The 18,835-nt window shown below is 40.3% G+C and overlaps 1 protein-coding gene across 1 annotated transcript in view; it reads left to right on the forward strand.

Annotated features, from left to right (window-relative positions):
• The window catches only part of Smad4 (SMAD family member 4), a 51,283-nt gene extending 34,600 nt beyond the window's left edge, over positions 1-16,683 (forward strand). Inside the window, exons 6-12 of the mRNA XM_052201448.1 lie at positions 129-248; positions 343-459; positions 1,833-1,883; positions 10,322-10,505; positions 11,307-11,475; positions 13,715-13,853; positions 15,187-16,683. Of these exons, the coding sequence (XP_052057408.1) occupies positions 129-248; positions 343-459; positions 1,833-1,883; positions 10,322-10,505; positions 11,307-11,475; positions 13,715-13,853; positions 15,187-15,398 (992 nt within the window). The 3' untranslated portion in view covers positions 15,399-16,683. The remainder of the gene's footprint in view (positions 1-128; positions 249-342; positions 460-1,832; positions 1,884-10,321; positions 10,506-11,306; positions 11,476-13,714; positions 13,854-15,186) is intronic.
• Positions 16,684-18,835: the final 2,152 nt, after the last annotated feature.

Raw genomic sequence — 18,835 nt, forward strand, 5'->3', positions numbered from 1 at the left:
GATGAGTTCTACTTTTGGCCCACATTTATAATTGTGGATTATCAGATATAATTAGACCTTCATTTTTGTATGAAAGCCTAAAATCGCATCTATACATGTGCCGTGTTAATGTCTTCTTGTTTCTCTAGGTCAGCCGGCCAGTATTCTGGCAGGCAGCCATAGTGAAGGACTGTTGCAGATAGCTTCAGGGCCTCAGCCAGGACAGCAGCAGAATGGATTTACTGCTCAGCCAGCTACTTACCATCATAGTATGTACATGCTTTTTAAAATCTTTTAAATAGTTGAGAAAAAATAGGCAGCCTTTATAAAAGCAAATTAATGCATATGGGCCTTAATTTTTAGACAGCACTACCACCTGGACTGGAAGTAGGACTGCACCATACACACCTAATTTGCCTCACCACCAAAACGGCCATCTTCAGCACCACCCGCCTATGCCGCCCCATCCTGGACATTACTGTAAGCTCTCGTTTTCATTGTAAGCAGGGCCTTTTTGTTTTCTAGCTAGGACTTTGATTTCTATTTTCTTAAAAAATGGTTTTGCATTCTTTATTCATCTTACAATTTAATTTTATTAAATGATTAGTGCTTTTTACTTTTTCAGTATTTTTTGTAAACAATTCTTTAATTAGTTATCATATCTCCGTTTTGCATGATGTTCCCTAAGTACATTCATTTCACTGTTGCCAATGGTTCATCAACACTACATTTATTTCCATTCATTTGTTTCCTTTATGTTTTTAGGTTTTTTATGTGTATCCACCCACAGTCGATTTAAGCCCTTGAGTGCTATATGATCTCAAGGTTTCACTCCCTGCAGAATCATAGCAATAGATATCAGAGATGCTTAGATATTGAATCTATATAGCTGTCTTTTTCATATAGGCGTCATTGGGAACAACACCCTACACAGTCCAGTTTTAGGCAGAATAGGAACATTGTTCCTTTGACTTTAAAAATCAGAATTACAGGGATAAAGAAAAAAGTGAGGAATATAAATCTTCCATATTACTTTTCCTTTCATTTTAAGATTAATAGTACAAAAATATTGGGAAGTACAAAAGGCATAGATAATAATACTACAGTCTTATAACCCAGGATACTTCTAGTATTATATCCTTCTAGTCATATAAGTGAGTGTGTGTGTGATATGTATATATGGGGGGGGTTCATGCTGTATTCTTATTGTCACATATCGGTTACATTACTATCTTCCCATGTGTTCAGAGAATGTGACTTTTAATGGCTGCCTGGACCAGTGTGTATAATTATTGGGTTTGCTCTATGATTTCTGGTCACTTGTTTACATCTTCTAAGCCTCAAAGGCTTATAATTGCTTGAAGCAATATTGTAAAAAGTAAATATAGTAATTTTGTGAAATTTTTAGCACAATGTGTTAACAAATAATAAGCTTTTAATTATGATTGCTACTGTTCCATTATATAAATATCCCTAACTTAATAAATAGAAGCATTTGTTTTTAGAAAGGCTAGCAACTTAAATCATTATACATTGCATTATTAATTTTACTATTATGTCATACAAATAATTTATAAGTTGTATTAAGTATTGCATGTATAACTGGTAAATTGTCAGATAGGATTTGTCAGATAACACTAAGAGGTTAGCTGTTAATATTACAAAATAATTCAGGAAATAAACTTTTAAATTCTTGGCATAACTTGATCTAAACAAATTTTAAGGCTTATGATATTTATATTTAAGGTTTATTAAAAGTTTTAGCACTCAAAAACTATTAATAAATAAAATGGGGGTTTTATTCTGTTTTCTTTTAATAAATGAAATGGGGGTTTTATTCTGCTTTTTCTTAGGGCCAGTTCACAATGAACTTGCATTCCAGCCTCCCATTTCCAATCATCCTGGTATGTATATTTCAGAATTGATTTCCTGTATGTAGATTGACTATGATAATTGGTATGCATATGCCAGTGGACTATATTGCAGGGTAACTAAACTCAGACAGTGTAATATTCACTGGCTTAATTCGCAGTTTAAGAGTAGTTGATAGTCACACATAGACTAGTTTTTAACTCTGAAAGAAAAGTAAAAACTATGTTTTAAAATCAGATACTAAGTATAGAATTACCAGGTTTTGGCATTGAATACATAAATATTTAGCAGAAGGAAACTAAGCTTAAGCAGAATTGTAGACTAAAAACCTGGGGAAGAGGCTAGTGCTGTGGTTTAGTGGGTAAAGGGGTGTACTGTCAAGTCTGATGAGACCAAGCGTGATCCCTAGGGCCCATATGGTAGAGACAGACTTTGACAACAGAGCAACCCTGAAAACTTGAAATCTCAAAGGCACGTGAGGTTTTCTAATTCTTTTTTTCTTTTTAACTTATTTTCTTCATTTCAAAAGATACAAAGTTAGTTGCCTCTCAGTATCCTAGGATGCCTCTCAGATACCCAGTTCTAAGACTCAAGTCCTTTGTATTAGCCATGTAGTATTCTCATATGATCTATACACACCTTTTAATATATTATTTGCAAACATAGTATCATTTTACGTAAGAGACCTGAAGCAACTGCAGGTTTTGGTGTCTGATGGTTCTTCTGGAACAACCCTTTTTAGACATAGGACAAGTGTATGTTTCTAATAAAGACTTTAAAAATATAGCCACAGTGACCCTTACCTATAAGTTTAAGGATAACCTAGTGTTTTATATGTAGCTCAGTAGGAGATGGTCTGCAGGAATAAGGATGGTCCAGTTCTGAAGAAAGGAGGAGGACTGAATGAAATGTACAGTACAGAATAAGTAATGGCAGTTTAAATTTGCTTCATTCTTCTTACAGTGCCCCTGCTGTTTAGAGAATAATATTGGCGACTTCATGATACCTCTGCAGCAGCCTGTATTGACATTGGTACCTATCTTTCTGTAGAACATAGAAGTGGCTTAATGGCAAATGCATCCCGAAAGGGATCTTTGTCCACCGAATTGCAGAAAAGGAGTAGTTCTTCAATTATACTTCTAGTATAGCATCTGTAGGTTAGAACCCAGGTTTTGCTTGAAGATTGATATGAGAGAGTGCAGTTCAGTTTGGGCAGTGCCATTCCAGGGTTGGTGGTTTTGGTTGCTCTAAGAGGAACAAGCCAGTTAGCAATGTTCCTCCATGAGCGCTGTTTTTGAGGCTGTTTTTGTTTCAGGAGTATGTTCATATGCTCATAACAGATTTATAGGTTTCACATTCAGATCAGAGTAATAAAAGAGTAACTCAGGGAGTCTACTAGGTATCCATGCAGATTTTGTATTACCTTATTTTTATTTTTGGGAATTAAAGATAATACTTTGGAGAGATACATTTTCCATTACAACTCTACAGTAGTAAAAACTCGTGCTTTACAGTCCACCCCTTCTTTACAAACAGTATTTAGCTGAGTTCTTATATTATAAAAACAAAAGAACCTCAAATCAATCTGATTAATATCTTCATTTTTTCATTAATTTATTTAACACTTTAACACCCCGATCTCAGCCCCTTCCCTCCGTCGTTCACAGTCCTCCATTACAAGCTTCCCCCCTTCCACTATTAACTCTCCTTTTTCTCAGAGAAAGGAAAGCCCCTCTCCCTTTGGCACCAGCCCACCCTGGCATATCAAGTTGAAGCTGGGCTGAGCGCACCTTCTCTCACCAAGGCCCAATGGGGCGGCCCAGCTGGGAGAACGTGAAGACAGTTTGCTACAAATGTGTAGGGGGCCTAGGTCCAGCCCATACGTGATCTTTGGTTGATGGTTCAGTCTGGGCCAGATTAATTGACTGTACATCTTTTTACAGTGTCTTTAACCCCTCTGGTCCCCTCAATCCTTCCCCCACTCTACCACAAGACTCTCTGGGCTCCACCTAATGTTTGGCCATCGGACTCGCCATCTTTTTTCATCCACTGCTGGATGAAGCCTCCCAGGAGACAGTTATGCTAGGCTTCTGTCTGCAAGCATAGCAGAGAATCATTAATAGTGTCAGGGGTGACTCTCCATGGGATGGGTCTCAAGTTGGGCCAGTCACTGGCTGGCCATTCCCTCAGTCTTTACTCCATCTTCATCCTGCACTTCTTGCAGGCAGGACAGATTTTGGGTCAAAGGTTTTGTTGGTGAGTTGATGTCCTCCTCTCTCCACTGGGTGAAGTCCTGCTGGGCCACAGGAGGTGGCCACTACCCCCAGTTACTAGGAGTCTCAACTAGGATCACCTCCATAGATTCTTGGGAGCCTCCCCCATTTCAGGGCTCTGGTTTGTCCCAGAGATGCCCCCCACCCCTAGTTTCCCTTCTCCCACTACCCCTCCTTTGGATCCCAACAACCCCTCTCCCCGAAACTGGTTCCTTCCCTCCATTCACCTCCAGTGTCTTATTTCCCTTTCTGAGTGGAATTCAAGCATCCTCCCTTGAGCCTTCCTTGTTACTTAGCTTCTTTGGGTCTGTGGATTGTAGTATGGCTATCCTGTACTTTATGGCGTATATCCACTTATCAGTGAGCACAGACCGTGGTGTCCTTCTGGGTCTTCGTTCCTTTACTCAGGATTTGCTTGCACATTTCAGGATGTACTCTCTGGACCGAATAGCCCCAGTTTCTTGTTTCCTGCTAGTCCTGATAAGCTACAGAAGTGGGTTTGTTTTTGTTTTTGTTTTTTGTTTTTTTATGTGGTTTGTCTTTGAGGCAAAAATAGCAAAAAAAAAGTTTAAGGGGTATTTTGTATTAGCCTTCCATTATTTTTAAAATAAAACCTTCCCTTTTGACTGCTGAGAGTGAAACAACTTTCTGTGAAGTAGGTTGTAGCCTAGCAGCACCAAGCTCTTTCCCACTTACAGCCTTGTGTCCTCATAGATAGAGACTTCTTCTTTCCGCCATCTTAGGTCATGGCTTTCCATTATTGGTTTCAGTTGTTACCTAATGCAACTTCCTCCTCATTCTTAATTGCTTAAAACTCTTTGTTAGCTCTCAGTAGGTCAGTGCATGTCACTCTGTGTAGGCTGCAGCTTATTTAAGCCTCACTGTGTTGTGTGTCTGGGGTGTTAGGCAGATGGGATCTTGGTGCCAGGGAAGTAATGAATTTGCAGATATTCAATTGATAATGATAAAAGTTTATTTTTCTCAAACTTGGAGGCTACAAAACTTACCTTTTTGTTCTTTGACTTTTGCCTATAATGAAGCTTCAGCCATCAGTAGATACTGGGAAATACATTGTAATTGGAAGCCTCACCTTCAGCATTCGATTCATTTCATAACAAAATTTTTGTTTTTACATTAACTACTCAAAGATCATAACTGCAGTTCTAGGGGATCTGGTGCTCTGTTCTGGCCTCTTTGGGTTCTTCACACATGTGGTTCACATACACACATGTAGACAAACAAATGCTATGAAAATAAATAAATCTAAAAGATTTTTAGTATAGAAAATAACTCAAAATGTTTCAAAAACTGGTGTTTAAGCAATCATTAAGGTATGTTTTATATGGTCTAAACAAATATATTTAAAGAATCATATTTGCAGTGAATTAATTGGATTGATATTACAAAATATTCAAGCATTTTTTGAGCCATCTCGTTTTTCGTTTTCTTTTGTGTAGTCCACAGTCTTCCTGTGTAGTCCACAGTCTTCCTGTATAGTCCTGAGTCATCCAGGCTAGCGCCATTCACCTTCTTCCCAAATTAGCTTCCTGAATGCTGCTTAATAACTCCTCATTGGAAAGGACTTTCTTTGTAGCTTGACAGAGCTTTGCCAAGCAATTAGGTGCCTTTGTGTGTTAGCGCCTTCTTCTAGTGCTGTGACAACACCTAAACAATGCAGGTTAAGGAAGGGAGGATTTCTTTGTCTCAACAGTTTGAGGATGTAGCTCACTGTAGCAGGTGTAATGGCCGCTGATCTCTTCACTCTTCACTGCTGCTGTTACTTGTGTGTGACTTCAGCCACATAAGAGTTTGGTTGCTCTTGGCCAACTGTGTGTAGTTCACGTTTCGCTGCCCAAGGTTTTGCTCTTTCACTGTAGACCTGAATGAGAGCTGGGAGCAGTACCTATGGCACAGATGGAATATTCCGCTGAGACTTATTTCATCCACCAAACACATTAGCCCATTACTTTCAAGTTTGTCCTGACTAAAGTTTACAGAACACAGGCAGGGTCCAGCCTGAGTCTAACCAGCTTCAGATAAAGTGCCTGGCCTTGAGTGTCTGTATTTTGTATTTCTCTTAGCAAACACATACCAGAATGACCCCTAAAGCTCTATGTATGGCATTCTAGGGCTTTTCAAGATCAAAGTTCCAAACTTCCACATTCCTCTTAATTCCCACAGCTCATGAACCACGCGGTCAAGCGGGATTACAGCAGTGGCTCCATTTCTCAGTACTGTGTTTCTGTTGTGCTTGTTTGAGAAAATGTGTGATGTAAGAAAGGAAGGTTTAATTCCAGTTTAGAGGTATAGTTCGTCATAGGGTGTCATTGTGGCAAGAGGATTAGGAGTTGGGCACATTACATCTGCAGTCAGGAAGCAGTACCTGTGCCCTGCGCTCTTCTCCTGTGTCAGCCCAGAGTGGGTCTTTCTACCTTAGTTAACCAGTATGAAACTGTCACACACTTTCTCAAAGCTTTGTCTTTTAGGTGATTGTAGATTCTATTGACAGTATCAACCAGCATCCTGTAAAGTGTGTTGTTTAGGGGTGTGTGTGTGTGTGTGTGTGTGTGTGTTTAATTAAAATTTCCAGTTTTCTTTCTTTCTTTCTTTCTTTTTTATTTTTATTTTTTGGGAGACAGAAGTTTTCTACATAGCCCAGTTTTTCCTGGAACTGACTATGTAGACCAGGCTGGCTGGTCAGGCTGGCTGGTCAGATTTACCTGCCTCTGCTTCTGGAGTGCTGAGATTAAAGGTGTTCCCCACTTTTGGTTCAATTAAAATTTTCTTTTGAGAAATTGTACTGGCTGGTTTTGTGTGTCAACTTGACACAGGCTGGAGTTATCACAGAGAAAGGAGCTTCAGTTGGGGAAGTGCCTCCTTGAGATCCAGCTGTGGGGCATTTTCTCAATTAGTGATCAAGGGGGGAGGGCCCATTGTGGGTGGGGCTATCCCTGGGCTGGTATTCTTGGGATCTATAAGAGAGCAGGCTGAGCAAGGCAGTAAGGAACATCCCTTCATGGCTTCCGCATCAGTTCCTGCTTCCTGACCTGCTTGAGTTCCAGTCCTGACTTCCTTTTGTGATGAACAGCAATGCAGAACTGTAAGCTGAATAAACCCTTTCCTCCCCAACTTGCTTCTTGGTCATGATGTTCGTGCAGGAATAGAAACCCTGACTAAGACAAATTGGTACCAGCGTAGTGAAATATTCCTGTGACAACCTGACCATGTTTTGGGAAGGACTGTGGAAGGACTTTGGAACTTTGGGTGACAACCTGACCATGTTTTGGGAAGGACTGTGGAAGGACATTGGAACTTTGGGCTAGATGATGCATTTAGTGTTATGAGCTCTGTTGAATGTTCTGTAGGAGCTTGGAAGATAATGTTGAGAACAGTGCAGAAGATGGAGGCCTGGCTTGTGAAATTTCAGAGGGAAGATTAAAGACTCTTACAGTGTTCATGTTTTGATTGTGAAGATTCTGTGGTTTTGGTTAGCTGGGGCTGAAGAATCAGCTGTGATTAACAAGATACCAGAACCATTAAAGCAAACCTTTGTGTTACTGGGACTATTGATGCTGGTTAGCTGGAGCTAAGAAATTAGCGGTGATTAAGAAGAGACCAGCATCACTGAGGTGAAATCTTCTGGAAAGTGTTTTCTGAGAGCACAGAGAGTGTGTTCCAGAGATAGGCACAGTTGTATTTTGTGCTGTGGCTGGACTTGGTACTGTGTAAGAGTCACCCAGATGGTACTGGTTTTGAAGGCATGAAGGGGTCATGAAGAACAGCTGAGGCTCTTAGCACAGTGAGAGGCCACGGAAGGCCATTGGTGAAGGTGCAGCCTCAGTTGCAATTGATGGCCCAGGACTTGAAGGTGTCATGCATAGGAGCAGAGGCTTGTCACCCTGATGAGAGGCTATTGATGAAACCTAATTACAGTAGAAGATAGCAGCGTTTTGGAGATGCCAGTACCATGTGATGACCACCAAGAACAGCAGCAGCAGTGGAGTACAGGCAGCTGGAGCCTAGAAGACAAGCTGTGTGCTACAAAGGGCAGAGCTGGAGTAGTGACATAAGCCCTTAGAGGAGCCCAGAAGATCGTGAGTTGGATCCCAGACATTGAACCATTGGAGTTTAAATTTTGCTTTTGGTTGTCACTGTGCCCTGATATGTTTCCCTCTTGAAGGAAGAAAGTATTTTAGTGGAGCCCACAGTTAAAAGACTTTGAATTTTAAAGATATTGGACATTTTAAAGTGATTGAACTTTTAATATGTAGACTGTGGGACTTTTAAAGTAATTTAGATCTTGGGGATGAATAAGAAAGTAGGGTTGAAACTTAATAGTGATGTATTTGTGTGTCAAGTTGACAAGGGGTCAGTTGTACTGGCTGGTTTTGTGTGTCAACTTGACACAGGCTGGAGTTACCACAGAGAAAGGAGCTTCAGTTGGGGAAGTGCCTCCATGAGATCCAGCTGTGGGACATTTATTTTCTCAATTAGTGATCAAGGGGGGAGGGCCCATTGTGGGTGTTACCATCCCTGGGCTGGTGCTCTTGGGTTCTATAAGAGAGCAGTCTGAGCAAGCCAGTAAGGAACATCTCTCCATGGCCTCTGCATCAGTTCCTGCTTCCTGACCTGCTTGAGTTCCAGTCCTGACTTCCTTTTGTGATGAACAGCAATGCAGAACTGTAAGCTGAATAAACCCTTTCCTCCCCAACTTGCTTCTTGGTCATGATGCTTGTGCAGGAATAGAAACCCTGACTAAGACAGAAATTCATTCATTAATATTATATTTATATCATTCTTTTTACATATTAAGTGTCAATACTTCATTGGGGGGGGGACTTGAAATATAGGCTTTTTTATAAAAAAAATAAAATAAAATACTATAAAACAAAGTATTGTTTTAGATTGTTGAAAGTTTTGATTCAGATTATACAAACTATAACACATCATGATACAGATAAATTCTGAAGACAAAACTATTATTCCCTTCCTAATCTGTCATAAATTCTTCCTCTGGGGCCGGTGCAGGCCTTTTTTTACTAAGGTCTTGGGTTTCAGATAGATTGTCCCTCAACTTTGTAGGCTGAAGTAAGTGTCCTCCAGTCACGGTCTGTTCTGTGACACTCTTCTTGCTCCCCATCCTCCTCTCCCCATCCACCACTGCCTGACCTCCTCCTGCTCTCATTCTGATTCTCCGCACAGTGTTGCTCATGATGTACATTTCACATTCACGTGCTCATTCACCTTGTACCTGCTTGCGGTGTATCTGTGAGGGCCTGGAAACTCTTTCATTTGCTGTTTTCCATGTCACCCAAAGATTTCCCAAATATTCTATAGATATCTGTTAAATAAACATAAAAGGAAAACCAAAAAAATGACATGTATATGAATTTTCTTTAGTAATGCAAACAGTCAGGACTAATTGACTGTATTTGCAAGCCACATCGAGCATGGTCTCTTCTCCCGCTCCACCCTGATAGTCACTTCACATAAGGAAACTATGTTCAGAGCCACAATTGTACTACTTCACTAAACTGCTAACAATACAATACACCTTGCTGTACATGGGATATATGTACACAAGGAGAATGACCTTTGATTTTTGAGAGACAGCCATCTCCTGTAAAATAACTACATAATTGTAAGTGTAAGCAGGACTTAGGGATTTTTATCCTAATTAGGGGTCTGTAAAATCATAAGAAAGACTATGTATTAGGGTTAGTGTAGTTTTTAAAATTGAAAATTCAGGTCACAGAACAGATGTGAATTCAAATGAACTATCATAATACAACAGTTTATTTTAGACTCTGGTCAATTTATTTATTTAGTTTCTTGGGGCAGAGTTTCACTGTGTAGCCCTGCCTATCCTGGAACTTACTTTGTAGACAAGGCCTATCTCATTGAAATCTGCCTTTGCCTCTCAAGTGCTGGTGTGTGCCACTGCTACCTGGCTAGAGTCTGATTTCCAGTGTACTTCAAGCTCTCGTTGACTTGGTCCTTAGAGTGTTAAGGTATAAGTACTTTAAATGTGATATGGAAATCACTCTTCTTTAAGTATTTTACATTCTTAGTAGACTTCTGTTTGTTTCCTTAGCCCATCGCCCCTTCATCTTGGTTTAGGTTTGTTTGGTGTAGTGAACACCTCCCTCCTAATATCTGTTACAATGGTGCATATTCTTTTCATTTGTTTTCTGTAGCTCCTGAATATTGGTGTTCTATTGCTTACTTTGAAATGGATGTTCAGGTAGGAGAGACATTTAAGGTTCCTTCAAGCTGCCCTATTGTAACTGTGGATGGATACGTGGATCCTTCCGGAGGAGATCGTTTTTGCTTGGGTCAGCTTTCCAATGTTCACAGGACAGAAGCTATTGAGAGAGCAAGGTATGTTTAGAGAGTAAAAAAATTGAATAGTACATTAACTTTTATTCTACTATTGCTTTTCTATATATATGAGTCTTAAATATAGAGAAGTTAAGTCATTTTCAATTCTTAGAACTTGTAAACTTCCATTTTAATGTAGGTACTTGGTAAATATAAATATAGAGTTAAAAAGTAGCAAGTTTTCTTTGTTTTACAACTATGATTTCTGTCTGTGCTATCCCATTCAGTAGCTGTTAATCATATGTGGCTTTTGAACACTTAAAATATTGCTAATGTAATTGAATAGCTGGATTTACATGTATTTTAAATAGCTTTATGTTATCAGTGGCTGATGATTTGAGCAATGTAGCATATAAGACTCAGTATTCTTATAAAAGTAGAAATTATATAGGGCTGGAGAGATGGCTCAATCATTAAAACATTTGTTATGCTATAAGAGTGGAGTTCAGTTTCCAGTACCCACAAGTGCCTATAACTGTAGCTCCAAAGGAGCTGATGCCAATTTCTGACCTTCATGGGCACCTCCCCCAACACACTCACTCTCTCTCTCTCTCTCTCTCTCTCTCTCTCTCTCTCTCTCTCTCTAAAAGTAGAATTTACCTCACTGAGTTATTTGGGTTAAATGAAATTTGTGTGAGTACTTCTGATATATAGTAAGTACTGTGTCTTTATAAAGAAATTAATGTATTTATTTGTTATAAAAATTGTTAACAAGGCTGCCTTTTAGGTATTGTTTTGTATGCACCTGAACTGAAACCTGTTATAACAAGATGAAATGGAGTTCTGTCTTTCCTTCCTTAGGTTGCACATAGGCAAAGGAGTGCAGTTGGAATGTAAAGGTGAAGGTGACGTTTGGGTCAGGTGCCTTAGTGACCACGCGGTCTTCGTACAGAGTTACTACCTGGACAGAGAAGCTGGCCGAGCACCTGGTGACGCTGTTCATAAGATCTACCCAAGTGCGTATATAAAGGTCAGTTGCATTTATATGTAAATATTTTAGACTTAAAAACCTCTATTGCTTGAAGCCTGGACATGGAGGTACAGGAAGTGGAAAGCGGTCTTTGGTTGATATGCTCTGGCCAGAGGTGGAGATACTTACTATCTTGTAGTGGTACATTCAACAGAAGGCAGGAGAACTGTGAGTTCAAAGCAGGCTGGGCTTTGTGAATCTCAGGACAGCCTCGGCTGCATGATGCTACTCCATCTCAGCAAACAGGAGCACCAGCACGACAACGTATGCGTGTGTTCAAAGGGTAGAACACATGTTCTGGGGAATCTGTGCTTTACTGTAAGCAGCTGTGTAGTTCTGTGGTTGCTTTTATGTCCTAGTGTTTCAGATTTCTGAATAAAGTGATACATAAATTCTTGAAAACATTGACTAAAATCTCCAAACCTGTATTCTGTAACACACAATTGGTGAAAAGTAAACTAAAATTTCATGCAACTAGTGTTTAAGCGTTTATGGAGGACTGTTGTAAAGTTAAGAGTTTCAAGGGATGGAACAGTGGAGGCTCAAATTTATATTTGGTGGTGAGGACAGTCTTAGAAATGTGGTATGGCTTGGCTGAAAACTTTGTTTTCCACTCTCAGCATCATAGTTACATGGATGATGTATGGAAGAAAGGTTTCCCTCAGTATCTGGTCCATCATTTTTATTCATCTTCAGATTGACGTCCTCCGTTTTCATTTTTGTGGTTTCTTGTAATATCTGCCACTGTGTACTGTTTGTTCAGCTGTGTATGTGATCATTTACAACATAATTGTACTGTGCCCATGTGTGAAGATTATTTGGTTGATTTTAATGATTTGTGATAGGTGGGGAGGAATGTTGAGTATTTTTTTTAGCCGATGTTTAAATAGTAAGATTACATATGGGCTAGGTATAGTGGTACAGACTTGTAGTCTAGTACTTGGGAGGCAGAGGCAGAAGGATCTCTGAGTTCCAGGCCAGTCTAATCTACATAGTGAGTGAGACCCCTTCACCCTCACCCCTAAAGAAGAATTACATATACTATACTTGATTAGTGATGGGCTTTTAAAAAGTGATTACATATAGGCACTGTAAAACACAAGAAAATAGGAATTTCATATAAGCTATCAGAATTAAACCTAGATGATTGTTAATAACTTTAGATAAAGCATCAAAGGCTTGATTTGTAAAAACAGTTTATAATTTGTACTTCATTAAGACTTGAGTTCTAGGATAAAGATTAGAGAAGTGGCTCAGTGGGCAAAGTACTTTCTCCACAAGGTTCAGGATCTTAGTTTAAAGTACTTGTCCACCTTCCAGTGGCCCGAGGTGGGTTCTGAGTCTATGTGAGGTATCACATAGCTACCTGCAGTTCTAGCTCCAGAGAATGAGACACCCTCTTCTAGCTGTCCTGGGCATCCGTATACACACACACACGCGCGCACACACACACACACACACACACAGAGAGAGAGAGAGAGAGAGAGAGAGAGAGAGAAAATGTTTTAAATGTAATAACTATAGATGCTTTCTTTTTTTTTAATTTATTTACATTTCAAATGATTTCCCCTTTTCTAGCCCCCCCACTCCCCGAAAGTCCCGCAAGCCCCCTTCTCTTCCCCTGTCCTCCCACCCACCCCTTCCCACATATAGATGCTTTCTTATATAGTGGCAATGCAGTTTTCCAATACTTTTTCCAATTTTAAGCATTGTCAGAGATGCTGGCCAGAAATCAGAGCCTTCCTTTTGTAGCTTAAAAGACAACTTAATAGTTTTGACTTTGAAAGGATGGGCAATTTCTTACTTGTTCTTTGGAAACAGATAGCTAGCTCTTCACAAAGCAAGGGTTAGCTAGCCCATGGATCTGCTGCAGACACTGATGTACCTCTTGCTGATATCCAAACTGTAAAAATTTAAAAACTTATTTTGAAGAATTATGTGTATGTGTGTCTTCATGTATGTCTGTGCCCCACTAGAGTGTTGGGAGCCCTTGGAGGCTAGAAGAGGGCATGAGAGCCCTTGGGACTGCAGTTATACAGTTTCACGCTGTCGTGCGGGTGCTGAGGATCAAACCTGGGTGCTTTGGAAAGGCCCTGAAATTTAAAAACTTCTAGTTAGTTCTTTTCTTGTGAGAGGCAAATGGAACTCTGGATTGTTGATATAGTGCTTGTTGGCTTTTGATGAATGGAATCTTTGGTAGTGCACTCATATATTAAATTTACACTTTTGCTTTTAAAAGGTCTTTGATTTGCGGCAGTGCCACCGGCAGATGCAGCAACAGGCGGCTACCGCGCAAGCTGCCGCTGCGGCCCAGGCAGCAGCTGTGGCAGGAAACATCCCTGGGCCTGGGTCCGTAGGTGGAATAGCCCCAGCGATCAGTACGTATGCCTTTGATTTTTCTGTTCAAAGTGCAATGGTAACTTTTAATCTTGACTCACTCAGTTGATCGATTGTTTTAAAGAATAATAGAAATTAAAATTTTTGCTGGGTTATATATAACATTTGAATTTGTAAAAACCTTTCTTCTATTGTAGTTTCTCTTTTCCTGGGATAGGAGCCTGTTTGCATCAGGGAATAAAGGGGGTTGGCATATCTCAGTCTCCTATTATACTTGCTGCCTCACCAGCCAGGGCTTAAATCACTGAGTGCTTGGCTTTGTGCTGCTGGGAACAGCTATTGCAGGTTTGGAACTGGACACCTCCATTTAGGTACAGTATTCTGAGCACAGAGAGAGCTAAGTGAGGGTGGCAGTTTATAACTTGTAGACTTAATTTTAGGGTAAAATTGAACTGTGCCAGGTTTCACACTGATGGGGAATTTTTTACTGCAGAGTTAAACTCCTGACTATAGACTTTTATGATGGAAACACGTGGCACCCATCTTCCACGTCTGAAGGCATAACTAGTGATTCATTCAACCCCTGTTCTTAACTTCTGCAGTGTGGTAAGCAAATCACACTGGCTCAGAAAACTGCAGTGACCCTGCAGGGTTCTCCACAGCGCTTGCAAATCCTCCCTATGAGTTCCATGGTGATAATGATAAATGTGGACTGATCATATGACAGTGTGTTCTGAATAGAAAATGAGATACAGAATCTGTAGTGACATATGTTTAAGAGTTTACAACTTAGGTATATATAAGACATCACTAATTTAATTATACAAGATTGGGGATCTAAACCATTTGCTAGTTTTAATGTTATAGACATGATCTGTTTTCTTAAGAATTCAGACTAGTATTGAATTTCTTATTTTTATCCATGCTTCCTCCCTCCATATTATCTTAAACTTAGAGGCAGACACAAGTTAACTGAAATGTCTAAGAGAGGCCAAGTACATGACCTTCTGATGACTAGTTCTGTCTTGCTCCAGGGTGGCAGTCAGATGCTGAGGTTCTTACAGCTGTGGACACACCCTTTTACAGAGATGTTGATTTTTACTCCTATACCCTACTTCTGAAGAGAGTGGGGGAATTATTGGTGGCATGTGGAAGTTTACTTCCTCTCTGGTAGTTAAAATTGCATATATGAAATATAAACCATCATAACCAAATTTTCACTCAACCATTGATAAGGCTTAGTTCTGCAGTTACGTTGACACTTTAACAGAGAAGTTGTATGCTGAGAGGAAAATCAGTGAAGAAGGCAGACTGGGGAGGATGGGAAGGGAGGACCCTGTGCACTGACACCCTCCACGCTTCTGCTTCTGTTAGGCCTGTCTGCTGCTGCTGGCATTGGTGTAGACGACCTCCGGCGCTTGTGCATCCTCAGGATGAGCTTCGTGAAGGGCTGGGGCCCGGACTACCCACGACAGAGCATCAAGGAAACCCCGTGCTGGATCGAGATTCACCTCCACCGAGCTCTGCAGCTCCTGGACGAAGTCCTACACACCATGCCCATTGCGGACCCACAGCCTTTAGACTGAGATCTCACCCTACAGACGCCCTAACCATTGCCAGGATGGTGGACTATGAAATATACCTGTGTTTATAATCTGAAGATCTATTGCATTTCTGTTCTGCTCTGTCTTTTCATAAAGGGTTGAAAGATGTGTTTGCTGCCTTGCTCTTAGCAGACAGAAACTGAATTAAAACTTCTTTTCTATTTTAGAACTTTCAGGCATGGCTCAGAGCTTGGAGATCAGGAAGATGCAATTCTTTCTAAATCTTCACTGGTTGTTCTATATGAAGGAGTCATTCCAGTGCTGGGAACTCAGCCCCTTTTAAGTGCGTGAGAGCTCCTTACATGCGGGACCCGGGTGCATGACTCTGCAGAATAAAGTCAGTGTTGCTGATTTTAAGGCTGAGAAGTTCTCAAAGATAAGTCACCTGTTCCTTAATGGGCAAGTTATTGTCGAACATACTGTGCTCATGTGGCACATGGGCGAGCCAGTTTTACCAAGAGCAACTTCACTCTCTTTTCAAAACCTTTTATCAACCTTTTATTCAGAATGTTTTTTGCAAGTTAAACAGTGAAGGTGAATTAAATTCATACTGTCTTGCAGACTTCAGGGTTTTTCCCCAAGACAAAACACTAATCTGTGTGCATATTGACAATTCCTTACAATTATCAGTCATAGAAATGCCATTTAAAATTACAATTTTTTTATCCCTAATGGATGACCGTTATCAAGATGTATACCTTGCCCTGTTAAACAGTAAATGAATTCTTCTATATTTCTAGGCACAAGGTTAGTTATTAAAAAAATAAAAGCCTAGGGAAGGAATTTTTCCCTTAATTCATAGGGAGAAGGTTTTATATTTATAAAAAACACTAAAAGCAGTGTTGCTCTGCCTGATGCTTCACTGTTCTGCAAGGTGGCAGTGCTTCAACTAAAATAATGAATATTTTGGAAACTGCTAAATTCTATGTTAAATACTGTGCAGAATAATGGAAACAGTGCAGTTGGTAACAGGTAGTTTGGATATTTTTGTACTTGATTTGATGTGTGACTTTTTTTCATATACTGTTTAAATCATGTATGTTTGACATTGTTTAAAATTCAGTTTTTGTATCTTGGGGCAAGACTGCAAACTTTTTTATACCTTTTGGTTATTATAAGCCTTTGTTTGCCATCATTGATCACTCGGTGGTGACTTTGTAGAGACTGAAGTAGAGGAGCTGAGACGCATTGACTGTACCACAGACACATGTATACTTTCTACCTAGTTACTAGCGTAAATAAAACTGAGTCAGTATACGAAGTTGAATTCTAGGTTTGGTTTTTAAAATGTTTTCCTTTTGCACTTTTGAGTCCAATCTCAGTGGCAAGATGCCTTCTACTGAATGACAGGCAGCACCCCGGCTTCCCTTCACCCTCTGCCGGGACTTCCCACGTACTCTGTGGATCATGTGTAGAGTTGGAGAGTTTTTGAGCTTTTATTTTACTGTAGCAAAAAAATAGGCTTGGATAAATAGTGTGAATAAAATCAAGATCATAGAGATGTTTTTACTGTTGAAAGTTTTCTGTGAATTTCAAATTGCAGTAGGCATTTGAGCTCTGGAAACACTGTGCATAGCAGTTCTCTTTGTGCCAACAGAAATGACCACGTCCTGCAGCCCGCTTCGGAATGTTCCGGAGGCGCTGAGAAACCTGAGTGCTGCTGCGACTGGTGACATCTCAGTCCAGCACACACGCCCCGTGTCGCAAAAGCTTCTTCACCAGTTTCTACTCTTATGTACTTATAAATACTTTTGTTACAGACCTAATTTTATATGTATAAGTTTGGTGATTTTTTTTTAATGTTGTATTGACAGAATTATAAAAAGATACCTTCTCTAGAAATGTTTGTCTTTAGATCTGTTTCACTATGGATGGGGAACAGGAGTGAGAAGACTTAAGTTTTAGTGTTAACAGGTTTTTAAAGATCCAGGTTATCTGACCATGCAGTGCTGTAACTTGATGCTTCCAGTTGTACTTTATGGAAAGTTTCCCACATTTAGTCATCTTCATAAAGTATGTGGGAAATATTTGCTAAGAAGTATCTCTTCAGAGCCGAGCCACTTGTCTTAGTTTTCTTACTAAGAGCCATAGAAATAATTTCTGGTTATTGATAAAGTTTGTAATTCACCTGTCCTATGCTTTTAAGGAGTCTAGAATTCCTGACAGCTCACTTAAACTGTTTATTTTTGTTCCTTATACATTGCTATCTTTGAATAAGACTTTAAAAAAACTTCCCTAAGTTTAAATTTTTTTGGGATAAAATAGTTTTCCTAGTTGTTTGAGACTGATTATGATGTGACTATGGTTCTGGGTGGGGTTTTTCTAAGTCATAGTTCAAAAGTCTCCCAACATTAAATTTCAGTGGGCACCCAGTTTGAAACTGTTCTACTTTTGTCTTGTGCCTTTCTGTGCATGATTAAAGAGAATCCGTAATGGTATTGCCTTTATTTACTTGGAAGTAGGTTCTTTTCTGGACTAGAGTCTCCCTTCATCGCAGTCCTCCACTGCCCCTGCTGTATGGAGGTGCTCAGCCACTGCCACCAGCTTGCTTTCCCACGCTGTCTTTTTGTACTGCTCGAACCCATTGCTCCTGTAAACAGTGCAGGGTCACAGATGGTGAGCTCCTGAGGGAGGGCCCACGCCTGCAGGATCCAGCAACAAACATGCTCAGCTGTGCTGGGCGTCAAAGTTAGAAATCCAGTTTTGTGGGGAACGGTGTGGTTTGTCTTAGCAACTTAAAGGCAAAGTAACTCAGAGGTTTTACAGTCCAGAGGAGGGAATCTTCTTGGAATGCTTGGGAAGTTCCGTGGAGGTGAGATGTGTTTGTTCCTGGCCTGCTAGTAATTTGATAATTGTCACTCTTTAGAATTTTTTTTTCTCAAATTTTAATTTGCGACCCATTAGCTGAGACCCCTTGGAAGGGACAGGTTTGTCTAAAGCTGGCCAGAGATGTTTTTGGTAGTTGCTGAAGGTTCCTGTCTTCTTTGATGTTTTCTTTAATGGTCGTTAGTGAAGTAGGAGTCGGGTCACTGTCCTGAGTGGAGCAGGAAACGACTCTTGTAGGTGGGGTCTGGAAGGGACTAGCTCCGTGGAGCGTCTGTAAATGCCCCTTCGATCCTCTGCATGACCTAAAGGCTGGGAGATGAATATCCTGCTCAGGCCTTTCTGCTCTTCCCTTCTGATAACCCAGCGATCTCTTCTCTGATGCAGTGAGCAGTATGTAGAAAGCCAGCGGCCTTATTCCTAGCAGTAGCCTTGGCAGGACCTTTTCTTCAGTACCAGGAGGCTGCTTCTCTGGCGTTCTGAGGAATCAGAGTTTTCATCATCTTGCCTTGTTATTATTGGCAGGAGCAATTTACACAAATCAGAATATACTGGTATACCATTTCTTCTTTTCCTCTCCCTGCTGTCTCTCTGGA

Source organism: Apodemus sylvaticus, chromosome 13 (genome assembly GCF_947179515.1).
Source record: "Apodemus sylvaticus chromosome 13, mApoSyl1.1, whole genome shotgun sequence".
Taxonomy (NCBI): domain Eukaryota; kingdom Metazoa; phylum Chordata; class Mammalia; order Rodentia; family Muridae; genus Apodemus; species Apodemus sylvaticus.